This window comes from Cotesia typhae, unplaced genomic scaffold (genome assembly GCF_013202065.1).
Source record: "Cotesia typhae breed Kobodo isofemale line unplaced genomic scaffold, CoteBio_Ctyphae contig_119, whole genome shotgun sequence".
NCBI classification, from domain to species: domain Eukaryota; kingdom Metazoa; phylum Arthropoda; class Insecta; order Hymenoptera; family Braconidae; genus Cotesia; species Cotesia typhae.
In genome coordinates this window covers 3,570,292-3,585,945 of record NW_027423712.1, presented here as the reverse complement: position 1 = coordinate 3,585,945, position 15,654 = coordinate 3,570,292, and the positions used below count along the sequence as shown (strand labels likewise).

The following is a 15,654-nucleotide window of genomic DNA, read 5'->3' as shown; positions in this document are numbered from 1 at the left end:
CATTAAAACATATCGGAATATTCCTAGAGATTTCATCTTTGCCTGGAAAAGGTATTCCCTGTTCTAAACAAACGTAAAGCATGTCGATCATCTGCAGAATAATTTTACGACAATGTGACTCTGAAGAGTATTTGAATATGACGGTTAAGACAGCATACGACAAATTATGTTTTAGTTTGACAAATGTCATGATAATTTTGCTACGCAGATGCATTCTTTCGGACTCGTATTTAGGAAAGCCGTCCTTAAAAACATCAAGGATGGTATTTAAGATATCAAAACTCACAATCCCGGTTAAAGTGTTCAGTTCCTTCTCATTACTGATCATATCACAAAAATCAGTCATCAAATCACCACTTTTAATCTGAATACCAATATCAATGAACTTTTTTGCAGACCTTTCATCATTCTTCACTGACAGCATAGCCACAACGGATCCATCATCATTTAAACCTGAAGTAGTAGGATTCGATGGAGTATAATCCAAAATATCTGAATTTTTGTGACCATCAGAATCAAAAGTCAATTCATTAGTCGTTAAACTTGCAGATAAATCTAGTTCTTGATTATTAGTAGTTTGAGTATTTGAAACTATCATATTTTTCTTCTTGTCTCTTTGAATTTTTTTTTCTCTGTCATTATTCATTTTAATTCTTGATGTTGTTTTTATTTCAGTACAAGGTAAATTACAAGAAGGTACTGCAGTTTTTTTAATCGTGCTTTGCCTTTTAAATCATTATCTATAGAGAAGATGAGTTTTTAAATTAATTTTATAAACAACAAAACTATGTTATGAGCTAAAAATAAATTTAATTACCTACCTGAGAAGAAATAATCAGATTTCTTAAAGTGCAAGGAACAAACTTGCATATTATCCGAAATCCTCTTTCCTATTTTTAAAACTTTTTGCCAAATTTTTCGACAGTCCATTTTCACATCCGTTCCGAAAATGTCTTGAATTTTAATGAAATTTTCATTTTCCTTTGGAAAATGATGAAACCGAACGTCAAAATCCTTGCAAGCCTTACTGTGACACCCATACACACTACAAAATGTTTTATGTTTATTTTCTTTTGGAGGAAAGCGTACTCCCAACGAATCATCGACACTGTCCATCATTACATATATTTTTTTTTAATTAAAAATAGATTTAATTGCAAATATAACGTTTGTTTACTACTACAGTTTATAATGTTATTATGACAGCTGACCTGGTTTCAGTAGTTTCAACTTAAGCCACCAGACGGCAATACCAGTTCTTACCATTTACCAATACTCCTTATATAATCTGGTTAAAGAGACACCCCACGCGAAAAGTTTGTCATAAAAAGTTGAGAAAATCAAAAGTATACGCGCATACACACACACACACACACACACACATAAAGCTTGCCTTAGCTTACGGACAGTCAGGGTATAATGTTGAGTCGTCTCGTGCCCTATCGGACGAATTCTCACACTTAGAAGGTTATATTTAACCTCTAAAAAAGTAAAAATTGTGACTTTAAATGTGGTTTACATGATAAATTCGCCTTTAAAACGAATTAAAATTGAATTAAATATGTGTTGTGTAGTTATTAATTTTATCACCTTACGAATTAGAAAAAATTGTGTGATTTTTAAAACTTAATTTTCGAGTACTGCTTTGTATTATTTCAAAACATGTTCACAATAAACAGGTTTTATTGGATGGGTTATTTTTTGCAATCATTCAAGGACAAAAGAAACTTTGACAATATTTCTTGAAATTATGGAAGTAACATATCTGCTGTACTTAACAAATAATTGTCAATCTGTTATTTATGAATATTTAATACTTTCAAGTGCCTATTTAAAAGTATTAAATACAGTATATGAATGAAAAATATAATTTCTTTTAAATTTTAATTTATAATTATACCATAATTATAAATTTAAAAAATGTTTTTTTATCTCCGTAATCGTAGTGTGAGAATCATCATACTTGGTTTCGTAATTCTCAGTATTTACATGTACTATCGTACTACTGTGGATTCGTACAATAATTTTATCGAATTTGTAAATACAAGTAAGTATTACATATTTTTTTATTGTTTTTTTTAATTTAAAATCTAAGTATAAAATGTTTAAAAATATTTTAGGTAATTTTTCATCTAACCGCGAATTACAATTTGATAATGTCACTGTGGAATTATCATTTATGTTATTGCAAAAAAATACAAGTTTTGAACATCCAGTTACTAAGTCAAGTATATCACACAACGCCAATAATTTATCAATTTCGACGTCAGCATCGCCACAATCAATACTATTGATAAATAATTCTATTAGCCTGCAAGTAAATAATAGCAACATTACTTCAGCCTTACCATTAAAATTATTAGTTACAAATTCAAGTTTTGCAACATTGATCCATGATGACACCGCACGTGCTATTTACCAAGGTGGTCATGACGTAACAGTACCTGAAAAATGTCCAATGAATGGTAAAAATATGAATCTAGTCATAGTTGTTACTTCTGCACCATCTCATATTGAAGCCAGAACAGCTATTAGACAGACGTGGGGACATTTCGGTCAGAGAACCGATGTTAGTATAGTTTTTATTCTTGGAACGACTAATGATCATAAATTGGAGAAACTTCTTCAATACGAACAAAAACTTTATGCAGATATAATACGAGGCAGATTTATTGATTCTTATAATAACTTAACATTAAAAACAATATCATCTTTGGAGTGGAAAGATACATTCTGTTCAGATGCTAAATTTCTACTTAAAACAGATGATGATATGTTTATTAATGTACCAAGACTGTTATCATTCATCAAAGCACATGATACGGAAACAAATGTGATATATGGAAGATTAGCAAAAAATTGGAAACCAATTAGAAATAAGAAAAGTAAATATTACATTTCATTGGAACAATTTAAGCAAAAAGTATTTCCGGATTTTACAACAGGGCCAGCATATCTATTATCAAAAGACGTTGTTCATAAACTTTATGAAGCTGCATTAGATCAAACTTATTTAAAGCTTGAAGACGTATTTACAACTGGTATTGTTGCTCATAAAATTGGCATTAAGCGTATTCATGTAAGTGAATTTTTAAATAAAAAAATCTCATACAATCCGTGTAATGTCCAACGTGGGATAAGTCTACATATGGTTAAATATGGTGAACAATTTGATCTTTGGAAAAAATTATTAGATGGTAAGAGTAAATGTTAATTATAAAAGAAAACATCCAATTATTAATTTGAATTTTATACTGAAAAAGTATTCAATCTCAAATTAAACATTTTATAGGAAAGATACAATTAATTACCAATTTCTTAACGATTTTCGTATTTTGAGATTATTATTGTTAAATAACAACGAGATATTTTTTATTATTATTCACTTAATTTAAAAAGTAAAGATAATTAAAAATCTGTTCAACATGGCATTTAAGTAATTTTAGTTTTAAAGCTCGATCTTAGGGCTTAATTGTCACAAAATAAATCATAATTTTTGTTATAATTATATCTTACGAATAAGTTGAATACTCATATAATCATAAATTTTCGAGAATCTCTTAAAATTCATGTCAGCATATTATTTACACTCACAAAGTGTTTTTAACAATCATACTTTCACATTTATTTCAGAATAAAATTACTTCATTTTCTATTTATCATTATTATCATTCCGTTGAATTATCTTAAGTATATGTCTGACGATAATTTCATTAGCTTGCGTACATCAACAAGCTATTTTTTTCTTAAGAAATTGTAAATACTCAATTTTGATCTTTAACTTAATTTAACAAACGTAAATTGTATACTGTTCTGTAAAGTACTACTTGACAGATTATACATGATAATGAATTGTATTATTATTATTATTATTATTATTATTATTTTTACTATTATTATTATTTATCACTAAATTTTATTTTTAGCTAATTGATCAAATATTGCAAAGTGAACAAAACAAACATTTTTTAAAAATAAAACACATTTAAAGCATAAAATACTACTAACAATTTTGTATTAAATGAATGAAGTATTATTAGTTTAAACTATTTTTTTCAAGATCTGTTAATACTGTGATAAATTATTTACTTAAAATAGCCGTTTTGTATTATTTTTAATTAAATTGTATTCGTTTTAATTTTTTATTAATCGGAAAATTTTTTAAACGTGCAATAAGAATTAACTTTTCTGAAAAAAATTCGTATTTTACTTGATTATGATATGTTCACATTTAAGTCAATCATAAAACAAACATTACATTTTTACTATGGTTTCTACACCATATATGCTTGATAGTGATTAGTCTGATAATATCAATTTTCCAATATATGTTTAAAGCCATTAAAAAGAAATTAGAGATGAGCCATGACTAATAAGTGTTTTTGAATAAATTGAAAAATGTTCAAGTAATTAAAATACATGCCATAATTTATATAGATATCTTATAATTTGTTTTAAAATACTTTCTAAAATTTTATTTGTCATAATTTAAAAATAATTGTCATTTTCAGCAAAGAGTAAAAATCCCGTTCTGAAATAATTGTATATATTATAGTGATTAATATTTACACCTACATTATAAAAATACAAAATAATAGGTAACGAAATAAATAACGAGTACTATACATTGAGAGACTTGTTATTATGCTCTCATTTTATTTTTGAATTCAAGGAATCATTATTTTATTTATATACTCATTTACTTAATTCTGGTAATTGTGTTTTGCGAGCATTTTCATTTTACGGTCATTGTAATTAAGAAAAAAATTAAACGTTATGCAAATGATGACGTAACTAGAACTAAGTTTTCCATTTGTTGACATTATAGATGAATGGATAGTATTCTCATATACCTGTATTTTTTTTGTAAATAATAGATACAATTATAAAAATGATTAAAGTTTATTTATGTAATGTAAAATATAGTGTACAAATATTGCTTGCAATATACTTTAGTTAAATTTAAATAAATATAAAATGAAAGTTTGCTTTATTAAAACAAATGGGTTTTTTACTTTATTAATATTAATATCATGTAATAATTATCTATATGAATTTTATTGAATGCTTAATATTAATTTAACTGAAAAAAATTATTTTGATCCACTAAAATTATACATATTTTCATTAACTAAACATAACGATAATTTCAATATCATGGACGAAAATTTTTTTTTATTTAAGATAATTGTGTGACAGTTTCTTCATGCTTACTAATAAATATTATTGTAATGTTCATTCAAGAGACTTTTCAATTTAATTTGGTTGAAAGTGATCTACTGCTTCTTAAACAAATTACTTTAATAATTGGGATTCATGTTATTTTAAAGAAAAAAAATATTTTTATTTCTTAAATTTTACAGTATAAATCTAACTCCGTCTTTGATACTCGTGTAGTTATTTTATCACGTAGATACGTTAAAAAGTGTGAGTAATACGAAGTTCTTTAGTAATAGTATGTATACTATTTATCACTTCCTTCCTTGATAACATTTGACTATTAAACATTATAATTTCTTATTTTATTTTTTGTATTTAACTTATTTTTTTTTGTAGAGAATTTTGAAAAAAAAATTTACTTCTTAGGAGAAGCGTTTTTTTTTTCATCTAAATTTGATCTCATAGAGTTTTAATGTCATTTTACGATAATAAATAATAAAAACAGGTAAATTCCATAAATATCATAAATTGAAAACTAAGTTTATATATGAGCTGCCTTTTTACGATAGTGCTTTATTTTTTCAAGCGATCTAGATGGAATTTGTTGTCTTTATTGTTAACAAACAGAAAGTAATAAAATGTGCAATCACTGGGTAGATTTCATAGCAATTAATCAGTTATTTTATGAAAATAGATAAAAATCAGTCCATTTTATTTAATTTTTCTCAGTCATAGTGAATAATTTAAAAAATATGTTTTCGTTATTTTAAATTTATGTAATTTTATTTTTCTTGTAGATGATTTATTTATAATTATTCTATAAAACATAAAACTGTTCTTCATGATTGAAATCATATTCCATAAGTTTAGCTGTGGAAAAGACATGTATCTCATGCGTCTAAAATAACTAATTTTCTTTATAAGTATAAAAATCAAATTTATTATTGTAATTTAGAATGAAAAACCACTAATTTTTTTTTTTTATTTTGACCCGCTTTTCAAACTTCTGTCTCGATGGGGGTCCGGCCGAGACCGGAGAGGGACTCCAGGCTGATCGATACGTTAAAATTTTTTTTTCAGCCTAGAGAATAATGCTCCTTAAAAAAAAAACTATTAATTATCAAAACCAAATTAATTCAAAGATGTAGAATCATGAAGAGAAAATAATTCAGAACTATTTCATAGCAACGTATTGGTATGTAGTCACAACTTTTTATGCTCAGAGCTCAAATTTTATAAAAATAATCCATTACAATTATAGTATATACTAGATAATTAACTAACGATGATTGAATATTAATTTTGTTATTTATCATTTACTATTGATACAACTTGAAATATAAATTAAAACAATCTGGAAAATAATGTTTTATTAACAAAATATTACCTAATTAAACATCTCATTTTTTATTTACAAGAAATTTTTGTACATTTTTATATTAATGAATGTGATTGGACAAATAGCACCACTAACACCCAAAATTGAAGAAAAGTCTGAAATAAAATGAAATATTTATTAAGAACAAGTTTTCTTTTATATTAAGTTTTAATTATAGTAATTTACTTACAATATAAATAATCACAAATATTCGTGCCAAAGGATATCGTCTCAAAAAAACTCCAATTCTGATACTTATTGTATCCAATGCAGAATAAGCTCTTTTAACTCTGCGGGTGACACCGGTATCAAATGGTGTTTCTATTAAAAATGTTGGAACTTGAGATTTTGTATCGTCAGTATCATTGTAAGTTTTTCTTGTAGTTCCGATTAGCCGTCGATATTCTTGCTATCAACACAAAGACCAGTCAATAATTATCAATTAAATTTGAAATTGCTTTCATAATTTTTATTTTATAAATTTCACATTTCTATAATCTATAAAGTAAATAAATTCAATATTTTTATCAAATATAAAATGGAAGAATTTAGACTTTACTTCAATAAATAATGTGTAAAACTATCAAAATAAGGATATGAATACTTTTTAAATTATATTATTATAATAATCATTGATTACTTTTGTATTAGGTCTCGAATTAAAATTTTTGGAATTTTATCTCCGGGAGATTTTAATCTTTTTTTTTGAAAATTTTTTGAGTTGCCAAAATTTTTCAAATTTCAACAATAATTTACAAATAAATTCAAGAGTTAGTTCAAAAGAATTTTTTTTTTAGATTTTTTGACGTCTTTTGACTAATATAATAACTCGAAATTTTTGAAAATTTAATACTTTCTCAACGGAAACTAAAAAATTGCTTGACTTAGAAGTGTCGAAATTGGAGCACTCCATCCCCTTTGCAGTACTAGTGCAATATTGATTAAAAGACGTGCAATATTGATTAAAAAAAATCTTTAAGGTACAAGTATAAAATTATTACTTTCTCTAATTGTAATCGTAATGCATTTCTATCTGAAGTCAAAGCTTCAAGTTCATTCTGTTTTGAAACTAATGTTTGAGTCAGTGCTGACAATCGTGACTCAACCGCACTTGATGGTGTTGATATTGCTGATAATTGTGATTTTAAACGTGAAATTTCATTTTCTTGTTTTCTTGATTTAGCAGAAAAGTTTTCATTCTGTAAAGTCAATTCTTCTTTGAGCAGTCGAAGTTTCTAAAAAATAAAAAATATAATATTAAAAAAAAAAAAAAAAGTCGATAGATAACTCATTTGTTTTCAATGACAATACATGAAAATTACTAACTTCCAAGAGTACTCGGGCATCTTCTTCAGCTTCAACGCGTTTCTTTTTTTCACTTGAAATAATTCCATACGCCTCTTTGTTGGCTAAAATGATTTTTTTGTTAATTTCTTCAATTTTTAAATCAGCATTTACCAATTCTTCTTGAGTAGTTCTCAACTGTTGAGACAATTCGTGATTTTCTTGTCGAAGTAAACTACACTCTTGTTTTAATTGATCAAGTTCCATATTCGTACTATCAGCAACAACAGGTAAATTACTATTTTTTAGTTCAGCGATTAATTTGTCTTTTTCTTGCAATGTCTTCAATGCCCTCGCTCTATGTCGTTCTAATTCTTCCCTTGTCGACTGTAAGTCTATTCGATTTCTTTCTAATACTATTTGTAAACCAGAAATTTCTCTTGCGTACTGTGTTATTTCAATTTCTTGTGATCGTAATTTTTCTTTTAATAATTGAATTTCATTTTGATTATCATTATACTTTGGTAATACAATTTCTTGTTCTTGACCATTATTTGGAATAACTTTATAAGTTTTACAATTATCATAATTTGAAACAGTCGTTAAATCATGCATTTGTTTCACAGTTTCCAATTTATTTTCTATCACAATATTCTCAGGTAATACTTCATTTTTAAGCTCTTCCGTTGTTATTTGACCCTGCTGATAGTCAGTATACGGCAAACTATTTTCTGGTTCAGGAAAAAACTCATCATCTGGTACGTTAACAATTAATGTATGTCGAAAATCTGGTGAGGATCTACTGCTGGCAGCGGAATATTCTGAAATAACGTCTTTATTATCAATTGAATGTTCAACTGATAAAGAGGATCGCGTTGATGATGAATTGAGTATTGAATTACTGATTAATTGTTTTGAAGGGGAGTTCATTGCTGAGTGAAAGGAAGAATTAAATTCATCCTCTCTATTAATAAAAGTTTTTAAATTGTTTATACTTAAAGAACGTCCATTGCTTTGAGATGAATGATTAGGTAAACTGAAAAATAATAAATTATTATTATTAAAACAAAATAAATCAATTTTTTTTAATATTATACATATATTAGAAATTAACTTAGTTACTCACCTATGTTCCCATGTTACATCTGTGAGGTGATCATGTAAAACTACATCATTTTTATCTTTACTCAATACAGCAGCAGTGTTTTGGTCAATTTTGTTTAATAAATTTTCAGCCTTACCAGCCAGATCTGATAACCACGCCATAGCGCATTGTAAAACAATGAAAATATTTTTTTTTTGCTTTATAAAACTGAAAAAAATCGTAAACATTACATAGTGAATCATACAGTAGTTTATTACTTATTAAGTTTTAATATTTACCAAAAAATAATTCAAAACTAATCAATTAAATTGAAATATTAATTCTTTTATTTTTTTTATTTCAATATCATCCTTTAAATATATTATAATTTACAACAATCTTATCACTTTATTTTATTACAGCACATTCTTAACAACACGTATGTTTAGTGATGAGTGATAACACTACATGACGTATGAAATTTGTATGTTATGTGTGATGCCTCTTAAAGCGTCCAGCAGGTGACACTACCTGCTAGCGAAGCGCGAATTTAAATGTATAATTTTCTCAATAAAAAAAAAAAAAATATTTTAATGTATTTATTAATTTCTAATTTAAATAGTAAAATCAGTCCAAATTAGAAAGTTTAAGTTTTTGTTGAAGAGTATTTATAATGTGGAGTATATTTTTTTTAAATAAATATAATTTATTATCGAGTAGAAAGAAACATTGTAGTTAAGTTCCGATAAACCTTAGTTACTTTGAGACTCGGAGGAAAAATCATAAAAGGCACGTGTATTCAGATTGTAATTAATACAGATAAAATCTGTATTACTTACAATCTGAAACTGTAATTTTTCCAGTTTTATTTACGACGGGCCACGTTTACACCATGTAATGTAGTTTTTCCATTTTTCTTTTTTCCGTGGATCTAAAAAAAAAATGACATATTTTTAATTAATATAAGTATAGTTATCGTCGGAACTAGAATAAAAAAAAATTATTTGAGAAAATGTCGCGTAGTTAAAAATACGAATCTGAAATTCGTTTTCAAAAAATTCTCTTAACTATGCGTCATTTTGTCAAATATTTGAATAATATTGATCTTTTATATACCTAAACAATTAAACTAATTCATAATTTTAGGAAAAAACTTGATTATAGATTGACAGCAATAATAATAAGTTTAATCTAAATTGAAAAATATTCTCAAATAAGTTCAAGAGCTCAAACCCCTAAAAGCTTATATTCTTTTTTTATAAACTTGAATTTATATATATGTTAAAGTTTAATCAACTAAATTAATTAATAGCTAGAAAATCAAGATATTTCTGATAATTATAAAAATTATATCGTTTCGAATTTGATTTCATTAAATTAAGTTTCCTTTCCCGTGCTAAAACCGAATATTTTAATACTCTTGGATAAATGGTCAACAGTTAATAAATTTTCATGCAAAATAAATTAATATTTATGATGTTTTGTCGTTTCTTGTAAATTTTTAAACAAATTAATTTTTTATCATAGTTTTATAAACTTGACCATTTATTCCCTAGAATCTTTTGAATAAAAAAAATCTGTTAAATTTTAAACCGACAAATTAAAAATCATATTAAGACAAATAAATTGAAAAATTATAGTAATACTTGATTAATTACAAAATCAAACCAGGTTTAATTTTCGACCTCCCTAAAATTCGTTAATATAATGATGAGAGAGTTAATATAATGATATTCTAGGAGTACACTCTTTCACATGTGAAAAAAAAATAAAGTAAGTTTTTCTTAATTTATAAATTTTTTTAATTTTGATGCTTACTAGATTATAATTACACCAGTTAATGATTACAATAGATGAATTTCAATTAAATCTATCTAAAATTATAATGAAATTAATTATAAAATACAAATAATTTCACTGATTTGATCTTTTATTCAGATTCATAGAAAGTACAATTATCAAAATTATAAAATATGATCGTTATTATTATTTTATAATCGCTTATATTCAGGTAATCCGCAAAATTATCAATAAATTTAATTATCTTCTACAGTTGCAGAATCAGAATGGAATGAAGAATCCTTAGGAGGAGGATGAGCCGCAATGTATTCGAGTGCTCTCGCGATTGCTTGAGGAATTGGCGGTGGTGTCGGTAAATGTTCTCCTTCAGGATGGAATCCAGTTTCATCAGCAACATAAGTCAACGTAAAAAGATTACCATCATAATCGGTGTATGCAATTCTGCCATTTACGGTATGAGCGATTGTGTTTTTAGCGAGGACTTTGACAGTAGCTTCTTCTTGGACTTTAATGCCATTTTCAGATTCCCAAACATTGTGGAAGGATCCATCAGGAAGAACTTCTGACTCTTGATGAACAATTCCCACTGGTTTACTATCAACTGCGTGGTCATGATGATGAACAGGCACGTGATTATCATGCACGGGATTTTGAATTGGCAATTTAGCACTGTGTGCTATTGTCATGCTTAATGCGAGCAACTGAAACATAAACAAAGTAAATAATAACAATTATATAACTTATAATGTTTGCGACAATGCGTAGGCGAATATCAATGTCATTAGTTGCATAAAAACATCCAAACGTTGATTGACAGTCCTTGATCGATCGTTTCCGTTGAGATAGATTAGCTTAATTGCTTATTATAGTTATTTAAAGTTATATACTTACGATGATTTTGGACATCTTTTAATTCTGTCTTTTAAATCTTCTGTTATTTATTATTTTTTACAATGGCAACTGATACTTCTCATGGTTTTCAGCGTCTTTTTATATCAAAATATTGCCAAATTTCGAAAATCTGATAAAGTGGCCTAGCCAGTTTTTTTTCGTGCGTGATGAATATTTCTTTTTTTATCGCACTTCATGCAAATAAATTTACGATAAATAATAAATTAAAATGACAACTGAATTGCTGCATCTATATATAATTAATAAAATAGTATTTTTAGATAAAAATAAAATGTTTTTTTATATGTATCTTTATAAAATTAAAGTTATTATTATTTGATTCACAAAACTAATATATATATATATATATATATATATATATATATATATATATATATATATATATATATATATATATACGCTAATATATACATATACGCGGTGCTTATATACGAACTTATCATCTTAAAATTTTGAATTACAACATTTATACATAAATGTACAAAAAGTTGGCAGTGAATGAAAATTTTAATAAAAATAAAATGTTGTAAAACAACATTTTCTTAATTTATAATGACTTTGTTAATTTATGCAAAATGATACTCTTCTGATGTCTCGTAATTTGCTCAATTTTGATGCAATACACCTAGAATTCATAATCATTTATATTTAAACAATATTAATATCATAAAAAGTGAATTTGGTAAAAAAAAAAAAGTGTAAACAAATAAATACTTGCAATTAATATTTTTTATTTTTCACAGTATTAATAATTATCGTATAATAATTCGAAATACATCAATTAATATAATTATCCATTATTTCATATTATTATTTTTCGTTAAGTAACTATCGGAATAATGAAAAGCTCATTATTTATCTACTCTATTCGTCAGAGTCGTTTCAGTTGGAAGAAGAAAATATTTATAGCCCTCTCGTTTGCGATTTTTGACATTGAAAACTGATGCTTACAGTTTAAGTGAAGGAAAATATGTGCGATTAATAGGGATGATCCTTTCACCTCGAATAGATGCACAAAATTTAGGAGCAGTGATAGTCAATACACCATCGGTTGAAAGACTAGACATGACTCTAGTAATATCGTGACCTTTTGGCAAATCGTATCGTCTCATAAATTTTCTCGAGACAAATTCACGTGAACTATTTTTTTCTTCATGTTCTGCTTTAACAATTATTGAATTCCCAACAGTTTTAACAATTATTTCATGAGGTGAGAATTGCTGAACATCAACAGTAATACGAAATTTGTCGCTGTCACTTTCAATTTTACCCAAGTCTGTATTCACTTCATCCAATAAATTTCTCCAAGGTCGGAAGTAATCCCGAAAATATGGTGTGGTGAGTGGTTTGATTAAGCTATCTCTGCGAATTGTAAGGTCAAAGTGACGATCCAGCCAACGATGTGGCCTCTCGACGTCGTCCCACCAGTCCCGCCAGTAATTTGATGGTACAAGTGCCATTTTAGATTTCACAAAATATTTTTATTGAATAATAACTTCAAATAACAAATTCAGTTCACTTAGAGAGATTTATTAGCTTCGTAAGTTCTTCTCAAACTGATGTCCGATCAAAGCTCCACTGGTCTATATATTTATGGCCTACTACACTCAAAACGATTCGGCAAGTCGGTAGGGCGTGTAAATACGCCACACATTGACAATACATCTATTCTATCATAGAGTATTATTTTGGTCTCATACATACAACTGCATTTATTTAATTCCCACCTTTTTTTTCGATTATGCATAATCTAACGATGGCCTTCAATTTATAATTTGTTATGTCAAATTAGTTAATAACAGTAAGTAGTTTTTTATCTTATTTACTCTTAATTATCGAATATTATTGAGATATATACCAATAAAAGACTAATATGGTAAAAATATTGTTTAAGATTTTATTTTATTTCTATTAAAACATTTCTATCATATTTTAGACAAATTTAAACAAGTAAAATTACTTTTAGATAATATATATTAAGTTGACCTTGCTATTTGCTGGGTGAGCTGTTTTTGGCACTTATTCGTGAACGTTGATGCCATTTACAAATTTTTATTGAGATGAATCATTCGATAACTAATTTATGATTGTTACTTCCTAAGAGATATTGCACTTTCTCAGTTCTTATATCATGTACTTATTATATTTTTGTGATTAATAACTTAATCACTTAATCATCAACAAAGATTTGACCTTGAATAACAAAGCTTGGACGTAATACACAAGAACTTGTCCATATCCCAGTCTACCTACTGATTAAACACAATTGAATGTGCAATTGGCTCACAAAACAAGTTGTTACTCATTGATCATATTTACGAATATGGCAACTGCTAAATAATCTCAATCTAAAATTAATCTATCAATTTGTAATTTAAAGTATTGGATAAACGTCTATTTAGCATTTAAAATATCAAAATGAAATTTGCGTACTCATATTTAAATAATGTAAACATAAAAAGCAGATCATTTATTTTTAATAATTTTAATTAGAGATTATTTAATTTTATGCTTATGTTGATTTAATCCTAAAAATCCGATGATACCAACACCTTGATGTCGATCATTGTGATCGCTATCAATGTGATTTCCGGTACAAACTCATTACTTTGTATTATTCTTGCTCGTATATTTTATTGTGTTGTTATTGCTGTTATTGTAAATCACTTTATCTGGTCACTCTGTTTTTTTTTCTCTCAGCAGGATGAAAAACTGACAGAGTATTAAAAATATAATTAAAAAATTTACTTAAAAATGAGTAAACAGTTTTTAATTAATCGTTAATTATTACTAACTATCATATATTTTATCATTATTATTAATATAATATCTTTATTAAATACAATCTAGCTATATAAGTCGATATTAATTTTAAAGAGTATTCGTATTCATATCCGTATCCATGTAAAGAATCCCGAGTAATTATAATTTATGAGAACCCATCTCTTTTCGGAGTAGACAAGGTTATTTGTCATTATTAACATATTGCTATTTTGTACGACACGTGGCATGTTATGAATATCTTATTATTCCAATAAATTTTTATCCACATTAATCAATAATTAAGTAATCACAATACCTACTTTTTTAATATATTTGTTCCCCATGCTTAAACCGAACTCATTCCGTAGCAGATCTATTATGACATTACTTATAATTTCTAAATAATAATTGATTATAAAAATAATTTTATTCAACCGCGTTTATATTCATAAGTTTCTATAAAATGGTTAAGATTAAAAACATTCTGCAGCCTTTGGAATACTTGGACTTGTTTTGAAAAATTCTTTAATACTCAGGTTTTGTAGATTTTTAAATACTTTAGGTTTTTCCAGAAGATTCGGAAAGAACTTGATTTTTTTCTGTTCTATTTTTTCTTTATTAATAATCTTAAACTCATGAAGAAATAGTTATTATTCGCGACCATAGTATAAACGATTCGTTCTTAGTATAATCAACGAAGGATTAAAAATTTTACAATAATTTCGAATGAAAATTAAGTTAGCCGACATTTAAAAATTTATTTTATTGAAAAATTATTTAAAAAAAAAAAATTAAAAAAAACAATTTCACATGTAGAAAATTTTAAAAATTACACATGCAATTTTTTAAAAATATTTTTTTGTTATAATTTAATAAATGAAAAAAAAAATCAAAAAATTAAGAACTTCGGCTAACTTTAATAAAAATTAACTTAGTAAATAGTTGATAATTTTAAGAATTTTTGAAACAAATAAATTATAGCAAAAAAAAATTTATAAAAAAAATTGACATTTAGAAATTTTAAAAGAGTACAAATGCAATTTTTTAAAAATAATTTTTTCGAGCAAATTTATTTGTTAAAAAAATTAAAAAATTGTCAAGTGACAGCTAACTTTAATGTCATCTAACTTTAGTATTGTTAATTTCGAGATTTTTTTATCTCTTAAATACTAACTACAAGATGTTTAAATTATTTGATAACTATTATGAACTACTTTTTAGCATTTTTCGATAGATAAATAAATGTAAAGAAAATTTAAAAAAAAAAAAAAAA

The 15,654-nt window shown here is 26.0% G+C and overlaps 4 protein-coding genes across 5 annotated transcripts; 1 reads left to right on the top strand and 3 right to left on the bottom strand.

The window, feature by feature from the left end:
* The first annotated feature begins 1,347 nt into the window (after nucleotides 1-1,347).
* On the top strand, nucleotides 1,348-5,003 carry LOC141529818 (beta-1,3-galactosyltransferase 5). Its single transcript, XM_074246537.1, has 2 exons — nucleotides 1,348-2,047; nucleotides 2,121-5,003. The coding sequence occupies exons 1-2, from the start codon at nucleotides 1,921-1,923 to the stop codon at nucleotides 3,212-3,214; spliced, it is 1,221 nt and encodes a 406-aa protein (XP_074102638.1). The 5' UTR covers nucleotides 1,348-1,920; the 3' UTR covers nucleotides 3,215-5,003.
* A 1,510-nt stretch (nucleotides 5,004-6,513) lies between these two features.
* Nucleotides 6,514-9,364, bottom strand: Golgin84 (golgin A5). Of its 2 annotated transcripts, XM_074246511.1 has the most exons (7): nucleotides 9,206-9,364; nucleotides 8,949-9,134; nucleotides 8,725-8,858; nucleotides 7,865-8,643; nucleotides 7,540-7,773; nucleotides 6,729-6,947; nucleotides 6,514-6,654 (listed from the first exon to the last, which is right to left on the bottom strand). In XM_074246511.1, exons 2-7 carry the CDS (start codon nucleotides 9,086-9,088, stop codon nucleotides 6,595-6,597), a joined length of 1,566 nt encoding a protein of 521 aa, XP_074102612.1. In that variant the 5' UTR covers nucleotides 9,089-9,134; nucleotides 9,206-9,364; the 3' UTR covers nucleotides 6,514-6,594. The 2 variants fall into 2 exon arrangements, with proteins under 2 accessions (XP_074102612.1, XP_074102605.1); XM_074246504.1 differs by having other exon boundaries at nucleotides 7,865-8,858.
* Nucleotides 9,365-10,738: 1,374 nt separating this feature from the next.
* Nucleotides 10,739-11,841, bottom strand: LOC141531727 (endocuticle structural glycoprotein SgAbd-3-like). The gene is made up of 2 exons (XM_074249680.1): nucleotides 11,598-11,841; nucleotides 10,739-11,407 (listed from the first exon to the last, which is right to left on the bottom strand). Exons 1-2 carry the CDS (start codon nucleotides 11,610-11,612, stop codon nucleotides 10,943-10,945), a joined length of 480 nt encoding a protein of 159 aa, XP_074105781.1. The 5' UTR covers nucleotides 11,613-11,841; the 3' UTR covers nucleotides 10,739-10,942.
* Nucleotides 11,842-12,329: 488 nt separating this feature from the next.
* LOC141531721 (protein lethal(2)essential for life-like) lies at nucleotides 12,330-13,190 on the bottom strand. The gene has a single exon (XM_074249668.1). The coding sequence runs from the start codon at nucleotides 13,076-13,078 to the stop codon at nucleotides 12,566-12,568; it is 513 nt and encodes a 170-aa protein (XP_074105769.1). The 5' UTR covers nucleotides 13,079-13,190; the 3' UTR covers nucleotides 12,330-12,565.
* Nucleotides 13,191-15,654: the final 2,464 nt, after the last annotated feature.